The sequence below is a fragment of the Podarcis liolepis genome (assembly GCF_965112155.1).
Source record: "Podarcis liolepis genome assembly, chromosome: 2".
NCBI classification, from domain to species: domain Eukaryota; kingdom Metazoa; phylum Chordata; class Lepidosauria; order Squamata; family Lacertidae; genus Podarcis; species Podarcis liolepis.
In genome coordinates this window covers 107,663,912-107,689,262 of record NC_139555.1, presented here as the reverse complement: position 1 = coordinate 107,689,262, position 25,351 = coordinate 107,663,912, and the positions used below count along the sequence as shown (strand labels likewise).

The following is a 25,351-nucleotide window of genomic DNA, read 5'->3' as shown; positions in this document are numbered from 1 at the left end:
GCAAGGTATATTTCAGCAAGGATAGGAAGAAGTGCTATATTATAATATGTTAGATTAAAATCACTTTCTATTCAGGATCTGGGCAATGGTGAGCTCCTACTGCAACAGCAGGGACTCGTTTGAAGTTCCTCTCAGGATCAGGAATTTCCTGCAGAACAGGAGGCTTATTAAAAGTTCAGTGCTTGGAGGACAGGGAGGACAATATTCAGTGCCTCAAGTGTGCAGAACCAGCATGCAGCTCAGAAGCCTATAAATTAAAAACTGAGATAGAGGTGAGGAGGGGGAGGCACTGCCAAATCTTTGGCATCTGTTTTTCTTTTATTTGATTCAGAAACCAGGTTTATAACATCATTGGTAATTTGCTTTGTTTTCAGATCACTTCTTCCCAAAGATCTCTCAGTGGATAGCGGGTTTGTGTGTCTCCCTCATGGCTCTGCTCGGTTTCATTCTTCTCCTCCTTTACCTGTTTAATATAAACAGTGAGTACCTAGGAAGCTGCGTCATAAAGGTAAAGGTAAAGGGACCCCTGACCATTAGGTCCAGTCACAGACGACTCTGGGGTTGTGGCACTCATCTCGCTTTATTGGCCGGCATACAGCTTCCGGGTCATGTGGCCAGCATGACTAAGCCGCTTCTGGCGAACCAGAGCAGCGCACGGAAACATCATTTACCTTCCCACCAGAGCAGTAGTACCTATTTATCTACTTGCACTTTCAACTGCTTTCAAACTGCTAGGTTGGCAGAAGCAGGGACCAAATAACGGGAGCTCACCCCGTCACGGGGATTTGAACCACTGACCTTCTGATCAGCAAGTCCTAGGGCTCTGTGATTTAACCTGCGTCCCAGTACAAGCTGCGTCATACCGAGTGTGTAAATGGTGTCATTATGTGCTTTTGATACCAGATGGCACTGTGTAGCATCTTCTAGCTCAGTCTGTAGATCAGCAGACTCTTAACCTCAGGGTTGTGGGTGCAGGGGTTTGGACTATATCAGTGTTTCCCACATTTGGGTCTCCAGCTGTTTTTGGACTACAACTCCCATCATCCCTAGCTAGCAGGACCAGTGGTCAGGGATGATGGGAATTGTAATTCAAAAACAGCTGGGGAGCCAAGTTTGGGAAACACTGGACTAGATGATCCCTTTGATACTTTTCTACTCAGCAATTCTGTGATTCTAAATACATGGGAGGAAGTCAGAAGTTACAGTTCTGTTCTTATTAGAGAGAGGCTTACAAAATTATTTTCTAGTCTCCAGACAGGTGTGTATTCACAGGTCTCCTCCAGACAACCTGTTTATTCAGCATTCGTCCTGATTTGTTTGCACAGAGGTTATGCTGAGGTTAGATTTGGAAGAAGCAGCTATCCTTTTCATTATTCATTCACTATGATTTGTGCTCGCAATGCTATTGGGGCAGTTACATGAGACCCCACTTCAGGACAGTTGGCATCTGCAAATGTTTCAGAGCAGACATGCTGCTTTGTTTCCAGTCAGGGCGTCTAGACAAGGGATGGGGAAACGTCTGACCCACAGGCCAGATTTGCCCCACCAGGCCTCCCCATTTGTCTTCCAAACAATGCCCACCCCCCCCCCACAACTGTCATCATATGTGATGTGAAGTGTGAGACAGGTAGAGAGATGTGGCTGGATTGAACTCCCTGTCAGTTATCTGATTATAACTGCTTGGTCGGAGCGCACAAGAGTTCTATTGGTGTTTCGCAACACCTGTTGCAGGATCTTAGCCGGACCCAGCTGAATGTAGCAGAGCATACACAGACTTCCAGAAGCAATCAATTGCAGGCAGGTAGGATGAAGCAGGAACAAGGCGCTGCTACCAGTAACTTCGGGATGCGGGTGGCGCTGTGGGTTAAACCACAGAGCCTAGGGGATTAAACCACAGAGCCTAGGTTGATTATCAATAACAATTTGTCCAAATATTTTCCGATTATGAAAGGCACAAGACAGGGCTGCCCCCTGTCACCTTTATTGTTTATTTTAGTGTTAGAAACAGCCGCAAATAAAATAAGAGCGACCCCGAATATTAAGGGAGTAAGAATTGGAGAGAAAGAATACAAATTAAAAGCCTACGCAGATGATCTGGTCTTTTTTTTTGAGAACCCACTTGAAACCACCAGTAGAGCGATAGAACTCCTAGAAGATTTCGGTAAATTATCCGGATTTAAGCTAAATAGGGGGAAAACTAAAATATTAACGAAAAATCTGACAATACAAGAAAGATCACAGCTAGAACAACAGGTGGATATTAAAGTAGTAAATAAGGTGAAATATTTGGGAATTTGGTTGTCCCCAAAGAATATCAATTTGGTAGAGGATAATTACAACAAATTGTGGAAGGAAATTACGAAAGACATGAACACCTGGCGTAGACTGAATTTATCTTGGACCGGGAGGATGGAATCGATTAAGATGTGCATCCTTCCGAGACTGCTGTTCTTGTTTCAGAACCTACCAGTTATAAAAGGTACCAACTGCTTTAAAAATTGGCAAAGGGCCTTGACTAAGTACATTTGGCAAGAGAAGAAACCCAGGGTGAAACTTAAATACCTGATGGATTCCAGAGAAAGAGGGGGCTTTGGTGTACCAAATTTAAGGCTTTATTACGAGGCGGCATGCCTACTCTGGATAAAGGAATGGGCCACCCTGAATAATACTGAATTACTAGACCTGGAAGGATTTGATTTAAGATTTGGGTGGCATGCCTACCTTTGGCAGGGAAAAGACAAAGTCCATAGAGGATTTCATAATCATATAGTTAGAGGATCACTTATAGAAGTCTGGAACAGGAAGAAAAATGTGATTGAACAAGATACCCCCTGGTGGCTCTCACCCGTGGATATAATTAAAATAAAGAAACCAAATATGATAGGTAAAAGGTGGACGTATGAAGATCTATTAATTAAATCAGAAGAAGGGTGGAAACTAAGACCACAGGATGAACTGAAAGAGAAAATTAAGGACTGGTTTCACCTATACCAAGTTAGTGCAATATGGAAGGAACATAAGAGAACAGGCATGGGAGAAAATAAATCTAGATTTCAAGTGGAGATTATGGAGAGTAACAACAAACTACTGTCCAAAATGTATAGGCAATTGCTGGAAAGTGAAAATAAGGAGGTGTTGATTAAAGAGGTGATGATTAAATGGAATAAAGATTTAGGATATGAGATAGGATACGATAAATGGCAAACACTATGGAAGAAAGGGATGAAATTTACTGTATGTGCTGACTTACGTGAGAACATGTACAAGATGATGTACCGCTGGTACCTGACCCCGGCAAGATTAGGGAGAATGTATAGAACAGTAGATAACACTTGCTGGAGGTGTAAAGATAAGGTGGGGACTTTCTTTCATATTTGGTGGACCTGTGAGGAAGTGAAGGGTTTCTGGGGACAAATTTATGAGGAGTTAAAGAAAATCTTGAAGTATAATTTCCCCAAGAAACCCGAAGCGTTCCTCCTAGGGATGATTGGGGAGGAAATAAAGAAGACAGATCAGACTTTTTTCCAGTACGCCGCCACTGCGGCGAGAATTCTAATAGCAAAGAATTGGAAATCTCCAGTAATACCAACAATGAGAGAGTGGCAGGTGAAAGTGTATCAATACTTGGAATTGGCGAGACTTACACAATATGTTAGGCGGGACAGCTTTACTAAAAGGATAGAAGATTGGTCTAAATTCATAAGCTACCTTGAGATTAATTTGAGAATCAACAACTTAACAGTAGACGAAGGTTAACTCCTACGACATGTAAAGGAAAATGATAGTAACTGCAGAAAAATAATGTAGAATATTTAATCCAAAGCTGAGGTTAATGGAAGTCAAATGTGTGTAAGGGTATGATTGGAATTTGCTTTTTTTTTGTAGAATTTTTTTTTTTTGTATAACTTTTAGGTATATGTGTTTTTAAAGTGTTGTTGTACTGTATTTTCTATGGTACAATCCTTTTCTTTGTATGTGTAAGTGTATGTGATTATAATAAAACAATTAAAAAAAAACAAAAAACCAAAGAGCCTAGGACTTGCCGATCAGAAGGTCGGCGGTTCGAATCGCCGCAACAGGGTGAGCTCCCGTTGCGGGGCCTGCTCCTGCCAACCTAGAAGTTCGAAAGCACGTCAAAGTGCAAGTAGATCAATAGGTACTGCTCTGGCGGGAAGGCAAACGGCGTTTCCGTGCGCTGCTCTGGTTTGCCAGAAGCGGCTTAGTCATGCTGGCCACATGACCCGGAAACTGTACACCGGCTCCCTCGGCCAATAAAGCGAGATGAGCACCGCAACCCCAGAGTCAGCCACAACTGGACCCAATGGTCAGGGGTTCCTTTACCTTTACCAGTAACTTGGTTACTTATAGGTGTTTATTATTTACAACACTAACAAGTTACTATATACAAGATACAAGATACAGATACAGATCTTAAATTCTCGCTCTTAACAAACTCCAAACGACTCTCAGAACACCTCACTGACCAACCAACTATCCAGCAAGGAAGGTCATGAACCATCATGCCTATGTGGAGACCTTGACCAATAGCAGAGTTGTTTCCAAGGTCTCATATCTCTAGGCAGAATAACTCCCTCTGCTCAGTCTTCTTGGCCTTCGGCCAACTCTTAATTGCCTTGTGTGAAGCTGCACGTAGGCAAAATCCTAACAAGTTCCCCACTGGGAACTCCCTCACTGACCCAAACCCTGTAGATAGCAGGATTCAATGGGGTATTCAGTCCTACTTACTCTTTCTCTCCCCCACCCATCCCCACAGACCAACTTTTACAGGTGGGTGGCAAATGTTTACAGCAGTTGTAACTATTTCTTCTTTCCTTTCTCTTCTAGGAAAGCTTTCTGCAGAACTGAGTAAGTCATTCTGCCTCTTTTGAGAAGAAAAACACATTTAGGCCACAGTCCTGTGCAGAGACAGGCAGTCTTAAGTCCATTAATTTAAATAAACTTAACCATGCCTAAGAGTACAATTCCTGTTGTTCACTCAGACGCAAATCCCACTGCTTTCACTTGGCTTTACTTCCTAGTAATTGTGCATAGAATTGCACTGACTCTGTATTGGATTGTGGCCTTAAAAGGGGGGGGGGGGAGAGACTATTTTAGTAAAATTAGGTTGTTGTTTTTAAGTAGACGTGAAAGTTTAGTTCAGTTCAAGCCAATAGCAAAAACTGATGGCTGAAACAACACATGCAGCTTGAGTGGGTAAAAATAATTGATTCAGAATTTCCACCATAAAAGGTATTTCAAAAAACTTCCCCCAGTTTAGAATAAGGCTTGTTAGGTAGCAAAACTGCCAACTCTACACTAACAGGACACTGGGTGTTTTCTCTCCATGTTTCCAAGAACAGGTGAAATTCATCAAATTGAGGCATTCATTTCAGTCTTGTTCCTTTTTTAAAAAAGTTTGAATTATAGGCTCTGCCCATGCACAATATTTTACATCCACACCATAGATTTAAAACATATTCAACATCATTTTTCCTATAGAAACCTGGGAACTGTGGTTTGTTTAATGGTGCTGGGAATTGAAGCTCTTGAGGGAACTACAGTTTCCAGAACTGCCACAAAGCACAGACACTCTCTGTACAATGTCCAATGGCCTACTCTGAGGCAAAATAACCCAGGATAGTCTAGGAGGCCCATATCATTTAATGGCACCAAAAACTATTCAGAACAGGCCTCAGAGGAGGTCAGCACACCAGAAGAGAAGGCAGTCAGCACATCTTCCTCAGATGCCACCTTGTCTTGTGCCAGGCCTACATAGCTGTCAGCACTGAAATAGTATTGGTGTTTTTTATGCGCAAAGCACCCAAGATCAAGATTTTCCATACCAATGCTAATTTGTCATTATGTGGTTGTTTTTAGGTTGGAGGAACTTGGTGATGCCAATCAAAAAAGGTAAACGACTCTCCTGTTTTCGTATGCGTGTCACAATGCATTATTTCAGGCATGAAATCTGTCGCCACTCCCTGATGCTGAATTTTTGACATTAATTGAGGACGCAATAAAACTACCATGGTGCAGTTGAGTGCGGCGGGAAAGGAGAACCTGTGAGGTAAATATCTTTCTCATGGTGAGATTTAGGACTCACCATGTGATGGGAATCTGGTGTTATCCATTCGGGTCACGTTTTTTAATAGTGACTTCAGAAGATTCTCAACGGTTACGGGAATCTTTGTTTGTTTGTTTATCAAGATTTACATACCACTTGATTTTGTTTTTTAAAGAACAAGAAAACCTCTAAGCGTTTTACAAACCTTGATGTCCTCCATTAATTGTTACTGGTGCCACAGAATACCAATTTAAGGAAACACTGCTGCTGTAGAGAAATTTCAAATCTCTAGGGGGGAAAGGCAATTCTTCCACTTGACTGCCAGATAGTATTACCGGTGCATAAGGTTGATGCTTGAGCATCTACTCTTGGGTGTATTCTTTTAATTCAAACTTGCAGCAGAGTTTCTTCTTACAGAAAATCTTTATTATTTACACAAATTTACACTGGTCAAATAAAACAACATAAATTCTTCTCCTCTATCCATCCGGCTGTGAGATTCAATTGCTCATTTACAACTTTGTTCATTTACACACTGACTCTGATCTTTATTGACCACATGCCCTTAATAAAGGCACCTGTTGCTGCTGAGATTTTTCTGTTGCCTGGCAGCCTATTCAAGACCAATTCTCAAGTTCTTTCTAGAATATTCCAATAAGTCAAGAAGGCAGCAGGCAGATAGCATGTGCCAGTGCAGCTGGTTACGCTGGCCCTCAGCCACAACACTGTCTGGTTAACACTGATATTGCCCTCCTTCCTTCCGTGATCTCTTTCCTTCTCATCTTCTGCATCCTGCAGCAAATGTAATCCTGGATCCGGACACAGCGAACTACGAGCTCATCCTGTCTGCGGACCGGAAGACCGTCATACAAGGCTTCACGTGGCACAGCCTGCCTGACAGCCCCCTGAGATTCAGCCTCGAGCGCTGCGTTTTGGGAAGCGAGGGCTTTTCCTCAGGAAGGCACTACTGGGAAGTCGAGGTGGGCGAGGAGGGGTACTGGGCTGTGGGGTTGGCAAGGGGTTCGGTGAGGAGGAAGGAGTGCCTCAGCCTTGACCCCAGCGAAGGGATCTGGGCCGTGGAGAAATGCCGGGTCCAGTACCAAGCTCTCACCGTCCCCGAGACCCCTCTGTTTTTGCGGAAAAGACCCAGGAAACTCGGGATTTACTTGGACTACGAGTCGGGACAAGTGGCGTTTTATGACGTCAACCACAAGACACCCATCTTCACTTTCCCCTCCGCTGCTTTCAACGGGGAGGTGGTCTTCCCTTTCCTGCAGGTTGGGGTGAGATGCTGGCTTCGACTGTGCCCCTGAGACCTTCCTTGTGTGAGGCTTAACGGGCAAGCAAGGCATGACACAGTGGACTTGGAAGGCACCTCAAAAGTCATCTCTGCTTATACACTGGGGACGGGGTGTGTGCATCTATCGTTTTATGTTTTACTGTGCTTTTAAGTATTTTGTGGGGAGCCTCCTAGAGCAGGGGTAGGTAATCTAAGGTCCAATCGCCTTCTCAATCTGGCCTGCGGACGGTCCAGGAATCAGCGTGTTTTTACATGAGTTGAATATGTCCTTTTATTTAAAATGCATCTCTGGGTTATTTGTGGGGCATAGGAATTCGTTCATTCCCCCCCCCCTCCAAAATATAGTCTGGCCCACCACATGGTCTGAGGGACAGTGGACCAGCCCACGGCTGAAAAAGGTTGCTGACCCCTGGGCCTAGAGTGTCTGGGGCAACTCAGCCAGGTGGGAGTCATATAAGTTAAATCACCACCATCATCAAATTTCAGCAGGAAAAGCATGGGCAGCTGGCGAACTGCTATCCCTTTGCAGAGGAGCAAATGGACAGGATGAAGGTTGCAAGGCATCCTTGAGCATGAATAAAACAGGCAATTAAAACCAGAGGATGACCCTCACTCTGTGATGTCACCATCAGCAGCTAGTTTGACAGCTAACAGCGGTAATATCAGAGGAAGCGTTAACCATGGAAGCGTTGCTCTGATTATATGCCACTGCCTTCAAATGTGATAGTCAAGGAAGAATATTCTTGGGTAGGCTTCCCCCTGGATTGCATGCAGATAAAAGCATTCAAGAGCATCTTTGGTGTTTACCAATTCAAATTTCTTCCACCGACTGGGTTCACTATGTGTGGGTAGTTTTCATTTTTAAGCAATTTGTCCAACCGTCCTCCAAACACAAGACATACTGAGAGTTATACCAGGACAGAAGTAATGAGACGGCAGACAATGATACTGTAGCATTCTTGATTTGCCTAAAGTGATTATGTCCAAGATTTTAGTGAAAGATGTGTCGTTATTCTTGAATATTTGTTTAAATGAACATAAATAAAAGCCTCTTCAGTGCTAAGATGAGATCTACTTGGTATACATGGTTCCGTGTTCCATTAATTGCTCCACAGAAGGAGCAGAACCTGTCTCCACCAGAGGTACTCCTCCTAGCATCTCATACAACCCTCCTTTGAAGAGACTTTGGATAACAAGTGCAAAGAACAACAGGACTCATATTTATTTATTAAGCCATTTATATACTGCTTCACCCTTAGCATTTCTAACAAGCTGCATGGCTCACTGGTAGAGCATATATTTTGCACCCCAATCTGATTATTTGGCATCACTCTGAGAGTTTATAGTAGCTGGCTGTGTGTGTTTTACAATATTCATCAGGAGAGGAGCTGGAGAAAGAGGGCAAAACTGCCCTTTGGTCCAGTCCCTATCACAATTCAATTCCCCCCTGCCATGGTTACTACTTAAATAAACAGCAAACAGGATATAAAATGCAGACATACACTTAATGTACGGTCCAGCTTGGTAATTACTGTAAATCACCTCCTTATCTGGAATAGAGCATGTTCAGGTTTCTTTCACTTCCACATGAACCTAGTGAAATTTCCCTCTTAAATTTCCATATTAATGAAAGCTGAACCATGCAGGAAATTCTTCTTCTGTAGCTGATTGTCCAGAAACATGGCCTTACTTTGCATAATGATTAGGTTGGAAATGGACAGCAGTTTTAAGAGCTGAAGGTGGAATGAGAGAGAGGCATGGTCCTTTTGGTCTCAGGGGTTAAACAGTTTTGGCAGGTATCTGAAGCAATACACAAAGAAACCCTCTGCAAACCTGTTTATGAGAGATGACTTATGGCAGTGGTGAGGAATCTTTGGTCTTGGCCTGCTGAAGGGTCCAATGTGGCCTGTCAGGCTCTTTCTCTAAAACCACACCTACCTGTCATTGTGTGATGTCAGCTGATGGATGGGACTCAGTCCTGCATTGGCTGTGCCTGCCAGCTCCCTATAGGGAACTGACACAGACAGGGAAAGCAGAAGACTTTAATCCTCCACTCATTGGCTGATGAGTGGAGGTTAAATCCTACTCAGGCCCCTGCAAGGGAGCAGGACTGAACTCTCCCCTCATCTGCTGATGAGCAAAACGTTGAATCCTGCCAGGTGCTTCTTCGCCAGCACATTCCCTGAGGGGAATGCGCTAGCTAAACGGAAGCCTCCCTCCAAAGGATGCAAGGCGACTTTTGACAGGTGGGTGGGACCGCCCACCTATCAGTCACCTGCTGCCATCATGATGTCAGATGATTGATAGGTGGGTGGCTCCATTCACCTGTCAAAGTTGGTCAGCAGTGATGGTGGCAGTGGAAGATCAGGATCTGGCCCACTGTGCCAAGAAAATTCCCCGTTCCTGGTGAACCAAAAACGCCGCCTGTTTCTCATGCCACCTTCAACCCTACAACATTTGAATCTGAAAGGTTGGGGTTGAGGAATTAGAAGAAGAAGAAAATGGAAAATATACAATCCCCAAACCCTTGAAAACAAACATTACATATTATCTAGTACTTTCCCCACCCACCCGCAGCTTCCCTCTGCCGCAATTTGACTTCTTTAAATCTCCAGCTCCACATTTATCTTTGCATTCTCCAAATATATCATTCTTTGTACATCTTTTATCTCTTTTCTGATTCATACATATACTTTACATTTTTTATTCTAGGCATATCAGCACATCTTTCTTAGAACAATATTTTAACATGTAATCTTTGAAACATTTCCATTCCTTTTTAAATTTTTGATTTGACTGATATCTTATAATTGATAAAAAAATTCCAGTAGCACCTTAAAGACCAACTAAGTTAGTTCTTGGTATGAGCTTTTGTGTGCATGCACACTTCTTCAGATACACACGAAAGCTCATACCAAGAACTACGGTAACTTAGTTGGTCTTTAAGGTGCTACTGGAAGGAATTTTTTTATTTTGACTATGGCAGACCAACACGGCTACCTAGCTGTACTTATAATTGATGTTAGCTTTGTCAGTTCTAAATATTCTTTAATTTGCAAATCCACTCCCCTTTTGAGGGCAAGATCTGAGATTTCCATTTAGAAGCAATCACTACCCTAGCTGCTGTAGTTGCATATATAGAGAAGTTCTTTTCTTCATTTGCAGTATATCTTTCCCTATCAGACCTAGCAGATATGCCTCTGGTTTTTTAACAATTGGGATTTTCAATGTTTTCTTTAATTCCTCATGTATTACTCTCCAAAATTTCTTAATCTCCCCACAACCCCACCACATGTGTATTGTTGTTCCTGTGTCTTTACCACATGAAGCCAGAGACTCTTAAATCCGGAAAAATGCATGGCGTGGCGCTGGCGGGCAATTCTCCGCTCACTTTTTTAAGTCGTTCAGGCGGAGTGAAACATCTCCACCCACATAGAAGAAAGGATAAACGACCTCTCCGTTGCGGGGAACATCTTTCTTAATGACTTTACCAGCCATGTAAAAAGTCACGGTGTCTTGATCGCAATCCAGAAGAACCCCAATGGTTCCAGAGCCTTGGGGAGGTGGTTGGGGGTCGCTTTGCCGACGCCGAAGCCACCAGAGACCTTCCTGCACAATCCCCTCCTCTGGGGTAAGGGAGAGGTAGACATCCCTTTTCACAGACTCCCGCGCTACCCCGACCGCCCATTCCCTCTGGTTTCCGTACACCACTTCCCAGCAATGTTTCCCTGATTTAAACCCTGGAGAGCCCAACACGGCAGGGCTTTTAGTGAACCTCTTGGGGTTAGGAGGCACGGGGTGCTCCACACCTTCCGATGTCACAGTCTTCCGGTCTGTAGACACAACAAGTGCTGGGTGGGCAGTGTCCGGGTTAAAGGTCACTTTAGCTGCAACTGGGGGGAGACAGAACATCAAAGTGTTATGGGCCCAACCAAGTCCTTGCAGAGGAGGGTTGGGCCAAGCCTAATCCCCCCCCTCGCCCCTGGCTGTGTACACACCATATATTTAAAGTACATTTAAAGCACATCCTGCCTCTAATAATAATAATAATAATAATAATAATAATTTATAATTTGTACACCGCCCATCTGGCTGGGTTTCCCCAGCCACTCTGGGCGGCTTCCAACAAAAGATTAAAAATACCTTAAAACATCAGTCATTAAAAACTTCCCTAAAAACAGGGCTGCCTTCAGGTGTCTTCTAAACGTCAGTTAGTTGTTTATTTCTTTGACATCTGACAGGAGGGCGTTCCACAGGGCGGGCACCACTCCCAAGAAGGCTCTCTGCCTGGTTCCCTGTACCCTCACTTCTCGCAGGGAGGGAACTGCCAGAAGACCATTGGATCTGGACCTCAGTGTCTGGTGAATGATGGGGGTGGAGATGCTCCTTCAGGTATACTGGGAATTCTGGGAATGGTAGTTTGCCCCATCACAGCACTATAATTTCCAGCACCCTCAGCAAATTACACTTTTTATTATTCTTTAAGGGGGTGAAAGGGAAATGTGCTTTAATGCATAGTGTGTATACAAGCTAAGCAACATGGAACTTTGTTCCAACAAGTCAATCTCTCTTCCTGGGTAAGCCATCATCTTTCCTTTCTTTGGCAGATGTAGTGTGTGTGTATGTGTGTGTGTGTCTGTGTGTGTGTGTGTGCGCGCACACACATACAAACACAGCACTTCAAAATGGGGACTTAATTTGTGCATGAGAGTTTTGGCCAGAAGCTTGTCTGGTTCTGCACTGGACCCAGAGTTATGGCTTGGGGATCTCCCTGGGAACCAAATACACAGGCAAGGCCAGTAGAGTGCTGATGCTTTGAGCCCCTCCATCTTATGCTCAGGTTGTGTATATATGTGCAAATAAAACCATAAATCTTAAAGAAACCACATTCTCTCTTGACCTTCATTCCAAGAAAACTGAACCCTGCCTGGGTAAGCACAGGCACCCCTGGAGTCTCTTGCCGCTCAGAGGTTGGGGTACGCACAAGAGCGCATTTCTATGATGGTCCCTTCAGCAATTACACCAGAGATGCTGTACCTGAGACCTTTGAGTTGTGCTGGACTACATGCTGGCTGGGGCTGATGGGGCTTGTACTGTAGTCCAACTTTTAGAGGGTAGCTGTATCCCCATCTCTGAATTTAACACAGCTAGGGGTGTCATACATCTGGAATTTCCTGGACATAGCAGTCAGAACAGTGTCCAGGTAGAAATCACTGACATGTCTGGGAAAATCCGGACATATGGCAACCGAAAAGCCTATATTTTGGTGAATTTCCTTTAAAATAGCTCAAAAACTTCACTTTTATTATTTTTAATATTTTGCACACACACAAAAGTTCAACTTGGTCAAAAGAAGCTCAACAACTCTTGTGCCCAGATTCTCACCTTTCTGAAATATGCCAACCCTCACAAAGCCCCAAAGTGCCTTACAACATTGCCAGCTTTGAATGCACTGGGATTTTCTGGCAGTATTTCTCAATTCAGCCAGAATGTCTTTTAGAAAGCTGAATTATTATTATTATTATTATTATTATTATTATTATTATTATTATTCCAACCCTCACCCCACAGTCTTATTTTACTCATCGTTTACCTTGGTAGCATCCCCTTGGTAGTGAAGCCAGGACTTTCCCACCACCTTTCTGCTCAGCCAGAAAGCACAGCATTAGCCACAGGATACAATAGAATCCTAGGGAGGCACAAAGGGGAAAAGACAATGAAACCAAGAACAAGATGCTTCCATAAATAGAACCAGCATGGACTAGTGGTTAGGGTCTTGGACTAGGACCTGGGAGGCCAGGGTTCAAATCCCCGCTTGGCCATAAAGCACACTGGGTGAACTTGGGTCCGTCACTATCACTCAGCCTAATGCACCTCACAGAGCAGCTGTGAGGAAGAGGTGGGATATAAATGTAATAATACCGTATTTTTCGTCCCATAGGACGCACCGGCCCATAGGACACACCTAATTTTTGGGGGGGGAAATAAAGGATTTTTTTTCCCTTTATTTCCCCCCCCCCAAAACCAGGGGGCTTCTCCCCAGCGCCAGCCTCCAAACCAGGTCGAGGAACAGTGGGGAGGCGCTGCCCGATGTCTGCCTGAAGCGGGGGCGCTCTGCTTCCAGCGCGCGCCGTGCTTCTGGAAGCAGGCTGCTACCCGCAGCCTAGGGAGCCCTGTGGGAACTCCCGTGGGCTCCCCAGGCTTGCTGACAGCTTCCTGAAGCCTGGAGAGCGAGAGGGGTCGGTGCACACCGACCCCTCTCGCTCTCCAAGCTTCAGCGAAAGCCTGCATTCGCCCCATAGGACACACACAGATTTCCCCTTCATTTTTGGAGGGGAAAAAGTGCATCCTATAGGGCGAAAAATACGGTACAGTGGTGCCCCGCAAGACGAATGCCTCGCAAGACGAAAAACCCGCTAGACGAAAGGGTTTTCCGTTTTTCGATGCACTTCGCAAGACGAATTTCCCTATGGGCTTGCTTCGCAAGACGAAAACGTCTTGCGAGTCTTGTGATTTTTTTCGCTTTCCCCCCTCTTTTTCTAAGCCGCTAAGCCGCTAATAGCCTTTTAACCGCTAAGCCGCTAAGCCTTTAATAGCCGCTAAACCACTAAACCGCTAATAGTGCTAAGCCGTTAAGCCGCTAATAGGGTTGCTTCGCAAGACGAAAAAACCGCTAGACGAAGAGACTCGCGGAACAGATTATTTTCGTCTTGCGAGGCACCACTGTAATTATAATAAACTAGGATGCAATGGGGAGGTGATGGTGTTTACTTCTGTGTCCTTTATAGAGGATGTTCAGTATTTTGCAGAGAGCTTTACGGTCTTTGCTGTGTTTGCCCTCAGAGCATCCTTGCCAGGTAATTTCCTCTATATTACCAGCCCTGCCAAAGAAGACATTGGGTTTAAGCCAAGCCTGACTGACTTGGATGGCGGCCCGAATCTACAAATGTAGGTCCGGCTAAGTAGCCTCTGGACCCTTTCAGTCTTGCCTTATGTTATCCAACGGGTTCTGAGATAAAACGAATAGCAGCAGTTCTGGCCATTACCTTTCAGCGTCGGCTGAACACCACTTCTCATTGGAAAGTTCCGGAAGCCCAGCCAAGAGACCAGAGAAAAAGACATAGCTGCCAGGACCTCTTTCTTCTCACTGTGGGTGGCCGCAAAGAAATAAAAACAAATGAAATATAATAAATATTTGTTTTTGTTTTTTAAAAATACAATCAATAGAAACTTTTAGGGGGAAAGTTATTTATGTATGCTACAAGAGCGGCAAGAGTCTTGATAGCACAAGGATGGAAGAATGAGGAAACCCCGACAAAAGAAGAGTGGCAAGAGAAATTGATGAACTATGCAGAACTGGCTAAATTGACATACAAACCGCGAGATAAGGACAACTGTGACGTCAAAGAAGAATGGGAACTTTTTACAAATTACTCAAAAAGACAACAAAATGAATTGGACTCCTTGGCAGGTTTTGAATAAACATACACAAATTTATTGATTGTTAACATAGCAGACACATAATGTAAGGATATATACAATTTTACAGTACGCAGAGAATAATATGTGTTGAGAAATAAGATAGAGGAGCTGAGGGCAGTCTCAGAAGGGAGGGTTTGAAGGGGAGGTGGGGGGAAAGGGGGAAATAATGAATATGATATGTTTTGATATTTTGTTATGTTGAAATTGTTAATTAAAAATTTATATAAAAAAGAAACTTTTAGGGGGAAAGTTGTTACTGTTTTTGCTACACTGGAATCAACACAAAAGAAACAAAGCAGTAATTATGGAGCTATTAGATATAATGCATTTAACTGTATATCTCTTAGGTTTGTAAGGCAATTATATATTTCATACTCATGGAATTTGGGGGGAGGGGAACAGTATTAAAAACCAAAAGTAATACTTTGTCCAGCTGTTAATCCTACTATGAGTGGGAGATTGGGATCAGGACTACTCTGATAATAGGACCCATGGAGGGGAAGGTGGGAAGTCTAGATATTCGGAGAAATGTCTCAATATGGATATTTTATTTTGTACAGTCATACCCCGGAAGTCGAAGAGAATCTGTTCCGAAAGTCCGTTCGACTTCCAAAACGTTCAGAAACCAAGGCACGGCTTCTGATTGGCTGCAGGAAGCTCCTGCAGCCAATCAGAAGCCGCGTAAGCCGCGCCGGACGTTCAGGTTCCAAAAGAACGTTCGCAACCGGAACACTCACTTCCAGGTTTGCAGCATTCGGGAGCCAAAACGTTCGACTCGCAAGGTGTTCAGTTTCCGAGTGGTGCACAAGCCAACACACAGCCTCTTTTTTTGTGTTTTGTTTTCTTTTTAAGGCCTTCCATAATGAAGCTTGCTAACAGAATACATGCACTAGGTCACACCATATGTTTTCCGCTAGCCCTTGCACAACAACTCACAGAATTGCAGCACTTCCACAATTTATTCAGTTTATGTATTGCACTTTCATGGAGATCAAGGGGGGAGCTAAAAACTAGGGCGGGTGTAGGATTTCCAGCTGTGGACACTTTTAATTTGGGGGCAATAAAAAGTCCAAAAGTACCCAGTTCGGCAAGTCGAGACGTGCTTTAATCATCAGGGATCACGATTTAAGGTGACGAATCAGTCTCACATTTTCAATCAGCATAGCATTCGGGCGGCAGATCACCACGTCCTGACATGTGTTTTGAAAGGCATAACCTTTAATTTTTATTTTCGATGAAATTTAGACATGTTTATGCAGAAAGTAAAGGTATTTGTGCTGGGCCACAAGATTTGTGAATGAGAAATGTTCAAAACATTCAAAAAGCCAAATTCTGGTATGCTGTTAGTCTTTGGATTTCAGCCATCACCATTTACAGACTTTGAAGCCACATAACCCATTCCACAATGAAATAAAACACACAAAATATTCCTTGCATCACATGATCCTGTACAAGATGTTCAATAGATGATGCTTTGCATTTCACAAACAATTGTTCCAGCAGTCAACACTTATACCCGCATTGTAATAGCTTACCTTGTTTTCCAGAAAGAAACTTATTTTTATTTGCGCTGTCAGTGCCCAGACTATTCCAGGAAGCTGGCAGGACTTCTCTGTGGTTAATGACTGGAGCTCACTTCGCTGAGGGCTTTTAAATGATCTAGCAAGGACGTGGCAAGTCTTCCAACAAGGATGTGGGGACACATCTAACCCTTTCCTAGATTGCAAAACAACCTGTTGAGCCTGTTCTATAGCACTCTCCAAGCGGCTTATAGGGGAGCTAGCAAGTAAAAGTTCATTCTTTCTTTTTGAATTCATTAAGTTTTAGCTGATGCAGGTTCAGGAAACATTGCAAGCCCCCAGAAAGACTTCATTTGGGAAGAGAAGGTCTTTCTTTTAGCCGTTGTACCACATATTGGGAACCCGGGTGGTGCTGTGGTCTAAACCACAGAGCCTAGGACTTGCCAATCAGAAGGTCAGCGGTTTGAATCCCCGTGACGGGGTGAGCTCCCGTTGCTCGGTCCCTGCTCCTGCCAACCTAGCAGTTCGAAAGCACATCAAAGTGCAAGTAGATAAATAGGTACCGCTCCGGTGGGAAGGTAAACGGCGTTTCCGTGCGCTGCTCTGGTTCACCAGAAGTGGCTTAGTCATGCTGGCCACATGACCCGGAAGCTGTATGCCAGCTCCCTCGGCCAATAAAGCGAGATGAGCGCCACAACCCCAGAGTCGTCCACAACTGGACCTAATGGTCAGGGGTCCCTTTACCTTTACCTTACCACATATTGAGAAATGATATTGTTGCACACTCAGGTGGTAAGAAGTTCCAGAAACTGCTGCCTGGAGTTGGGGTTCCTTTAGAAGAGAAAGCGCTGTTGACTTGAGGCACTTTATATACAAATGTGCCGGGAGAGGATAAGGAGTCCTACCTTGTAGATGACCTGCTGTCTCGCGCCAGACTCCCAGAGACAGAGAGAGCTGTTCACAAGCTGTCTTTAGGTCTGTCTAACTGCTCACTCACTGTCTGTTCCCAAAAGTGTCCCAAATGCCAGGGTTGGACGCCTCCCTCATCATTTCCACTCCCAACCTCTGAAGGCTTTCATATTTAAAACACAAGAGAGAACTTCAGTTTCGGTCCCATTGATGAAACCAGCATCCTGGCAATGATCCAGCAAGCTGCTCGACGAAAGCAATTGTTTGTGCCAGTATCACTTACGCCTCCATGGGGCCCGGGAAGTGGCGTACAACAATTAAAATGGACAATGAGACGTACAACCGGTTCCATCACATGTTGTACCCATTGTAGCTTTTCTTTTTTTCTTTTTACAAATAGAAGAGAGAGAAAGAAATGTCATCAGCTGACTTTTTAGCAAAATAACATGCCATCGAGCCTGACGTCAACTTTAATTGCTTTGTGTTACATTGATCAATGATGTAAGCCTTACAAAAATTATATGGGCAGTCCATATATCCAAGTAGGTATTAGGGTGATGATCATACACTATGCAGTCAAGCACAGAAAGGGCAGAGAGATCTTCAGACCACCAAGAGTACATGGGCTTGCCCTTGAAGATTATTATTACAGTGGTACCTCGGGTTAAGAACTTAATTCGTTCTGGAGGTCTGTTCTTAACCTGAAACTGTTCTTAACCTGAAGCACCACTTTAGCTAATGGGGCCTCCTGCTGCCGCCGTGTCGCCGGAGCACGATTTCTGTTCTCATCCTGAAGCAAAGTTCTTAACCCGAGGTAATATTTCTGGGTTAGTGGAGTCTGTAACCTGAAGGGTATGTAACCTGAAGCGTATGTAACCTGAAGCGTATGTAACCCAAGGTACCACTGTATTATTATTATTTCTGACTTTTAGAAGACATCTGAAGGCAGCCCTGTACAGGGAGGCTTTTAATGTTTTAGGTTCTTTGTGTTTGAACATTTTGTTGGAAGCCACCTAGAGTGGCTGGGGCAGCCCAGTCAGATAGACTGTTTATCATCATCATCATCATCATCATCATCATCATCACAGAAACTTCAATTGGTCAAAAATGCTGCAGTCAGATTCCTGGCTGATAGTCTGTTGGGATTTTTATTATTATAAAACTATTAATTGTTGAATATTGAAAATAAAAAATAACAAGCAGAACACCCCCCCTCCCTGGCAGCAGCAGGAGGCCCCATTAGCTAAAGTGGTGCTTTAGGTTAAGACCAGTTTCAGGTTAAGAACGGACCTCCGGAACGAATTAAGTACTTAACCCGAGATACCACTGTACCCTCCAACATTTCTCCAATGAAAGTAGGAACATCCTAAGGAAAAGTGGAACATTCTGGGATCAAGTCAGAAACCGGGACTTTTTCTCTAAATCAGGGGCATCCCTGGAAATAGCGGGTCTGGACTTGGAGGGTCTGATAGGTTTCAAAAGCGATTAGACACATGCATGCAGGATAAAGCTATGAGTGGCTACTAGCTCCAATGGCTGTGCTACATTACAAGAACATAAGCTTCTGAATATTAGTTTCTGTGATTCACAAACTGAGAGTGGACTGTTGCTTGTGGGCTTCCACAGGGATCCGAAGGGCCACAGAGAAAATGGGATGCTTGACTAGCGAGAGTAGGCTTCCAGCCTGATCTAGGAGGTTCTTTTTATGTTCTTTTGACATTAGAAGCCTTCTACTGTGTCAGACTTTTTAACCAACTAGTTCAATATATTATGCAATACAGCTCTCCAGTGGTCTTCTGGCCATGATTCTTTTAAGGGGGAGTTGCCGGAGACTGAACTCCACCCCGAGTTTTTTGTTTTTCCCTGAGGAAGAAATCCCTCTCCCTTTTCATAACCCTTATCTAGTCCTCCTGACCACACCCAAAGCCTAACTAAGTGAGAAGTTTCCCAACCTTTGGTCTCCAGCTGTTTTCAGACTATAATTCCCAACATGCCTGACCACTGGTCTTGCGAGCTAGGGATGGTGGGAGTTGTAGTCCGAAAACAGCTGGGGACCCAAGAATGGGCAACACCGCTAAGCAAGGCCTCTGCAGCTCAGAGCTGGCCAGTTACTGAACCATGTGATAGTTCTGTAGGAAGCCTGGTCACATGGTTGCATCACAGAGCAACATTGTGATGACACAGTTACTTACAGGAATAAGGCAGGTGTTTCCCAAATCCCATAGGTGTACTCCTTTTTAAATACGATTATTAACCTCGCCCTTTTTATTTTGATTATCATCGTCTTGTCACCCTGATCAATGGACCAATGGACCAAACGAAATAGTAAATGTGGGTTAGGGGTTGTGGGGTTGTACCTGCTAGTCCCATTCCTGACCTCCATTAGTTGATTCTGCTCTTCTGTGCAGAGTCAATGTGTCTACCACATGCATATGCAAAGACCTCATGAAGAAGAGATGGACCCACTCATGCAGATCAGCATCAGGACCAGCAGTCAAAATGTTGTATCTCTCACATGCCTGCCCCTTGTCTTGGCCAACTTAACAGGGCTTATATTTCCTTTACAGCACCTTGAGGGGACTGTGGCCCTCCAGATACTGTTGGCCAAAAGCTCCCATCACTCCAATCATTGTCTCTGCCGGCTGGGACTGATGGAGTTCCAACAACATTTGGGAGTGCTACTGGTTCCCTAGCCCTGTTTCAGAAGGCAATACTGGGATGGAACATTTGTAAAAAACCTGCTCTGGAGAATGTGAGCTGCTGGGAAATGGAGGCTCTTTATCTTCCCTTCCCATTCACACCACGCCTCCTTTGAGCGGCAGGCAGGCAGGCGAGGCCATTGTTAAGGAAAAAGGCCAGCAGGGCTGTTTCTTGAGGCTCTGGTGGCCTCTCTGGTGTGGAGTGCCTCCCATCAGCTCCGACTGTTAGGCCAAATTAATAATAAAGTAGGTGCTCTTGCTTTTTGTAGTTTTACGAAGTAGCAATCTAGTATTGAAAAGAAAAGAAAAAAACTTTTCCTGACATGGAGATGTCTCGTGGGGGAAAGTGTAACCTGCTAAATTTCAATGCCAGCTCTACTTTTTTTAATAGGACGAGGGGGGTGGAGCAGGTGAGGCGAGTTTATGAAAGGTGAGTTCTCAAGAACAAAACGGAGGAAAGTGATTGGCTGTTGGGAACAGAAGCAGGCTGGGATTGATTCCGTTCCATCTATAAATACTTCGGACAGGAGTCACACAAGTCAGTCTCATCAGAGGCTCCATGCAGTGAGTAACAGAGTCCCAAAGAAGGGCAGCCACCCCACAAGAAGTGACAATGACTGAGGTTATGACGCCTGTAGGAACACAGGCCTCAGTTCCTAGGAGAAAGAGGCCAGGCCGAGGCAAGAGAGGAGAAACTCGTTTCCCCGAAAAGTCGTCAATAATTACGAGGTCAATGCAAAGGAGGAGAAGCTTGAATCCTGGTAAGACCATCAAGCCCCTCCCTAATATCTCAGGGCTAGTTGTCCAAGCGATTGCCGCAAGTGCGTCCAACGGCCTCACCCTCACAGAGCTGAAAGAAGTGCTCAGCGCCAAAGGCTACAATGTGAGGAGGCAAAGCCCCAGAACTCAGAGGAAAATGCACGCCTTGGTGTTGAAAGGTGCCGTGGTGCGCATGACTCACAGCGATGGCTCAAAGTTTTTCGTCATCAGGAAGCACCAGTGCAAGGCCAGCAAAATATTTGAAAACCCCAAAAGGACTGCCGGGGCGAGGAAAGTCCGAGTTGGGCGAAGGCATGGCACACGCACTGGCACAAGAACGAAAGGAGAAGCGGAACAAGCCAAGAGCTCTGTAGATAAGACGGGAGAGGCTCACCAGAAACTCCGAATCTCCAACAGGAGGAGACGATGCCCCAGGAAAAATGGCTCTGCCCGGAGGTCGCAGAGGCTTGCCGAAAAAGCTGCTTCTGGCACGCCTGACAACTCGGATAGCAAAGCCGAAGATCAGCGCTGTTCCAGCAGGAGTGCTGCATCTGCTTTGAAGACCACCAGGAACCTCAGGAGCAGGCCTGGCTCTGCGGAGAAACCGAAAAGGGCTAGCAGCAAAAGCACTTTGGAAAGGTCAAGGTCTTCTAAGAGCAACAGCACAGCCTCTCCGAAAGGTGTGGGGAAGCCCTACAGCAAGGAAACACCCAGTGCAAAGAAAACAAGATTCTGCAGGAGCAGAGATGTTTCCTCTGCCAAAGAGCAAAGCCCCAAGAGGAAAGCTGCGTTTCCCCCACAAAGGCCCAAGCGGAGAGCTAGACGAAGGAGATAGCAGTACCAAAGCCCAAGGCAGGAAAGGCCTTAGAAAAGTTGCATTTTGCTAATATAGATGTGTGTCTTTTTTTCAGAACTATGTAAAATTCAATAAAGATAACTAATAAGCCCAAACAAGCAGCCTGCAAGAACGGTTTTACTGTCTTATGAGCCAGAGTATTTTATCTGTTCATAGGTTTCAATTCAAAGCCATGGGCACTTCCAAAGAGCCCCCCAGATCAGGCCAAAGGTCCATATATAGTCCAGCTCCCTGTTCTCACTGCAGCCCCACAGATGCCTGCAGACCCTCCAAGTGTCCCTATTTCCCAGGGACAATCCTGGATTTACAGAAGCCATCCTGGCTTCTGATTTGATCCCAGAATGTCCCGCTTTTCCTTAGGACGTCCCTATTTTCGCCTGATAAATATTGGAGGGCATGGAAGGACATCCCTATTTTCATCGGAGAAATGTTGGACGGTATGGAGCTAAGTGACCTCCGAGCCAAGGAGATAAGTAACTATACAACCTTTAGAAGACATCTGAAGGAGGTACTGTGTAGGATAGGTTTAAAAAAAAAAAAAAGTTTATTGTTTTATTCTGTTTTTATATATGTTAGAAGCTGCCCAGAGCTTCTGGAGCAACAGTCAGATGGGCAGGAAGATAATAATAATAATAATAATAATAATAATAATAATAATAATAATAAAGAGAGGGAGGATGTCCCTATTTTCATCAGAGAAATGTTGGAGGGTATGAAAATATCCCTCCCTCTCCCCCGCCCTCACTCTCCACTGCACAGACCAGGCCCGTGCAAACCCCTTCCTTTCACACTTCCGGCTCCACCCCCCCCCCAAAAGACAACTACGTTTTTCTAGGGGCAGGTGACAGCCCTAGGGTTAACCTACACCATTTTGCAGCCCTATCTCCCCTCCTCCTCCTCTTTCAGAAGTGGCAGCCATTTTGTGCTATGCCACACGCTCCACAGCAGCCATTTTGTGGCTGCCGCCCGTTGCGCTCTCCTGACATTCCAAATGGGCACACTGGCCCTAAAAGCTTGGTGGTCTCTGGGTTGCCATTTAGGTACCATCTATCAGTACTCAGTATCTGTTGCTTTTATTATTGCAAGGAATGCCCCTCTGCCCCCCCCCCACTGTTAAACATGCCTCAAGTTTAACAATGGTAGCTGCTTGCGGAAAGGAAACGGAGGGAACACATCCACTCAGATTGCTTATTTTAAAACAATGAGTTATAACGGTGTTTAAGGGTTCCTGAGTTTCAGGGATTTGCTGCGAATCCTTCCAACACATCCTTCTTGCCCTGTGTATTGGAGGTGCCAGCAAATTTCTTGGCTGGTTGCAATAGCACAGGTAACTTCTAAGTGAGCACGGTGAAATGAGAGAGGTGAATATTTTCCCTGATACTGAGGAACGCTCCTTGTTGCTATCAGTGTGTCCACATTTCTGCCATTGTAGCGTAATGGTTAGAGCAGGGGTCAGCAAACTTTTTCAGCAGGGGGCCGGTCCACTGTCCCTTAGACCTTGTCGGGGGCCGGACTATATTTTGGGGGGGGAAATGAATTCCTATGCCCCACAAATAACCCAGAGATGCATTTTAAACAAAAGAACACATTCTACTCATGTAAAAACATGCTGATTCCTGGACAGTCTGCAGGCCAGATTTAGAAGGCGATTGGGCCAGATCCTGCCCCCGGGCCTTTGTTTGCCTACCCATGGGTTAGCATGTCAGACAAAGACTTGGGAGACCATGGTTTGGATCAACACTCAGTCATGAAACTCACTGTGCGACCTTGGGCCAGTCATTGTCTTAGCTAAACCCACCTTACAGGGTTGTGGGGAGGATGAAATTTGGGGACGGGGACCACATATACCACTGTGAGCTCCTTGGAAGAAAAGCGTGGTATATAAATTTAATAAAATAAATCAATAAAATCAATATTGTATGAGTGCCACAATTAGGACATAGCTGACTTCCCATAGTAAGCCTAAGGTAGCTGCTGTGGGTGACTCTAATTTTGTGTTATGTCATACTCCCCATGGCAGCTATTTGGTGACAGACGCCCCCAGCACACACTCAAAATTTAAAGTGTGTCCATTGGTCCAAAAAAGCTGGCAACCCCTGCTCTATGATTCATGTTTCCCTTTGCTCCCTTCACCGCCCCTCAAACTACAAAGGCTCTAAAGCTGTACCTTTTCCTCGTATGGGGAGCTGTTCTCACTCCCTGATAATTTCAGTTTCTCTTTTCTTTCTGCCATTTTAAGTGGTTGGAATTACTGGTCAAAAGGGTGTATCTGAGACCGTGGAAAGAGGAAAATCTGTGCTGCATGCATCTGTATGCAAAACCCAAAATAGAAGGTTTTGCCTGGAAATGTAGGCTAAACTACTTGTATCTTGTACATGAACTTGCATTGGTTCTTATCAATAGTGTTTCTTAGCCTGATCACAGAATGATGATGATGATGATGATGATGATGGAGAAAATGATGATGATGGTGATGATGATGATGATTTTGACTACACCAAAATGGCAAAGATGACCGTGAAGATCAGGCACCAAGATGATAAAAAAATTAGTCAAGAGTGGAAAAAGTTTATAGAATATCTTAAAGACCGCTGTAGATATTAAAACACGTTAGCAGGATTGTTGTAACACTTATACAGTGGTACCTCGGGTTAAGTACTTAATTCGTTCTGGAGGTCCGATCTTAACCTGAAACTGTTCTTAACCTGAAGCACCACTTTAGCTAATGGGGCCTCCCCCTGCCACTGTGCCGTCGGAGCACGATTTGTGTTCTCATCCTGAAGCAAAGTTCTTAACCTGAGGTACTATTTCTGGGTTAGTGGAGTCTGTAACCTGAAGCGTATGTAACCCGAGGTACCACTGTAATGTAATATGAGTTAAGGTTAAAAAAGGAGATAAAATGGATTTGAAAAATGTAATGCGATGCAAAAAAATAGGGAAAATTGGAAACCGGAGGTGGGGGGAGGAGTCCAAAGGACTAAGTAATCCCAGAAGTGTAGAAATTGAAAATGTAAGAATATTATTTGAAAAAATGAAATAACAACAACAATAATAATATTTGTACCCCACCCATCCACTGTATTCCCTGTAACCTCACTTCTCGCAATGAGGGAACTGTCAGAAGGCCATCAACGCTAGACCTCAGTGTCCGGGCTGAATGATGGGGGTGGAGACACTCCTTCAGCTATACAATAGCTGAATATCTCATTTTTTAATTTCTAGGGGTTTTGTTTTTTTAATCGTATATGTGCATGGTTATTTGTAATCTGCTTTGGGTTTTTTTAAAATGAAAAGCAGTACACAGTGCAAATGACTTTATAAATATATGAGCACAGACTTGATAGTTCTCACTGAGAATAATATGCCCTTTTTTCCTTATTGGAGAAATCAGAATCTCGTTCCTTATTGGTTTACAGGCCTTGACCAATCAGATTTAGGCAGGCTTATTCCCTCCCTGCCCCACTTTAAAGTCTATGAATGAGGCACTTTAAAGCCTTAACATTCACATGGTGCTTTTGCTGTAGAGCAGGATGGAAAGCAGAATTGTGTCTGCTTGTGGCACGACTAGGGGGGAAATGAGAGTCAAGACAATGACTCAGTCCACAAGGGCAAGGTTGCAGTTTCCAGTGGTTAGAGTACACAGGCTGCTTCAGAAAGGGAAGTAAGCAAAGCAAATTGAAGCAGGAGCCCCTGTCTATCTGGCTGCAGTCCTGGAATATCTCAGTGCTGAAATCCTGGAGCTGGCTGGCTAAAAGCAGTGAA

General features: G+C 44.5%; 4 protein-coding genes across 10 annotated transcripts in view; 2 read left to right on the top strand and 2 right to left on the bottom strand.

Annotated features, from left to right (window-relative positions):
• The window catches only part of LOC310699252 (E3 ubiquitin-protein ligase TRIM7-like), a 30,302-nt gene extending 21,875 nt beyond the window's left edge, over positions 1 to 8,427 (top strand). The window contains exons 11-14 of the mRNA XM_083486877.1: positions 375 to 479; positions 4,846 to 4,866; positions 5,878 to 5,910; positions 6,863 to 8,427. Of these exons, the coding sequence (XP_083343003.1) occupies positions 375 to 479; positions 4,846 to 4,866; positions 5,878 to 5,910; positions 6,863 to 7,377 (674 nt within the window). The 3' untranslated portion in view covers positions 7,378 to 8,427. The remainder of the gene's footprint in view (positions 1 to 374; positions 480 to 4,845; positions 4,867 to 5,877; positions 5,911 to 6,862) is intronic.
• Positions 1 to 25,351, bottom strand: part of LOC310701851 (uncharacterized protein) — a 100,918-nt gene that overhangs the window by 57,550 nt on the left and 18,017 nt on the right. The gene's annotated exons all lie outside the window — the stretch shown is intronic.
• LOC310701931 (vespryn-like) lies at positions 10,500 to 17,476 on the bottom strand. Of its 4 annotated transcripts, none has more exons than XM_083493479.1 (5): positions 17,272 to 17,476; positions 17,122 to 17,197; positions 14,411 to 14,511; positions 12,958 to 13,053; positions 10,500 to 11,251 (listed from the first exon to the last, which is right to left on the bottom strand). In XM_083493479.1, exons 2-5 carry the CDS (start codon positions 17,124 to 17,126, stop codon positions 10,752 to 10,754), a joined length of 702 nt encoding a protein of 233 aa, XP_083349605.1. In that variant the 5' UTR covers positions 17,127 to 17,197; positions 17,272 to 17,476; the 3' UTR covers positions 10,500 to 10,751. The 4 variants fall into 4 exon arrangements, with proteins under 4 accessions (XP_083349605.1, XP_083349604.1, XP_083349606.1 ...); XM_083493478.1 differs by having other exon boundaries at positions 10,500 to 11,257; positions 17,272 to 17,467; XM_083493480.1 differs by lacking the exon at positions 17,122 to 17,197 and having other exon boundaries at positions 10,500 to 11,257; positions 17,272 to 17,461.
• LOC310701824 (uncharacterized protein) lies at positions 19,407 to 21,687 on the top strand. Of its 4 annotated transcripts, none has more exons than XM_083493250.1 (2): positions 19,407 to 19,482; positions 20,372 to 21,687. In XM_083493250.1, exon 2 carries the CDS (start codon positions 20,588 to 20,590, stop codon positions 21,566 to 21,568), a length of 981 nt encoding a protein of 326 aa, XP_083349376.1. In that variant the 5' UTR covers positions 19,407 to 19,482; positions 20,372 to 20,587; the 3' UTR covers positions 21,569 to 21,687. The 4 variants fall into 4 exon arrangements, with proteins under 4 accessions (XP_083349376.1, XP_083349373.1, XP_083349375.1 ...); XM_083493247.1 differs by having other exon boundaries at positions 19,478 to 19,606; positions 20,366 to 21,687; XM_083493249.1 differs by lacking the exon at positions 19,407 to 19,482 and adding an exon at positions 19,583 to 19,600 and having other exon boundaries at positions 20,366 to 21,687.

Coding starts and splice junctions, on each gene's coding strand:
- LOC310701931 (XM_083493478.1), bottom strand. Junction 13,054..14,410: donor TGTTCAGCCGACGCTGAAAG/GTAATGGCCAGA, acceptor GTGCCTCCCTAG/GATTCTATTGTATCCTGTGG. Junction 11,258..12,957: donor ACCAAGGGGATGCTACCAAG/GTAAACGATGAG, acceptor GTCTCCCCCCAG/TTGCAGCTAAAGTGACCTTT.
- LOC310701824 (XM_083493250.1), top strand. CDS start 20,588: ATGACTGAGGTTATGACGCCTGTAGGAACACAGGCCTCAGTTCCTAGG.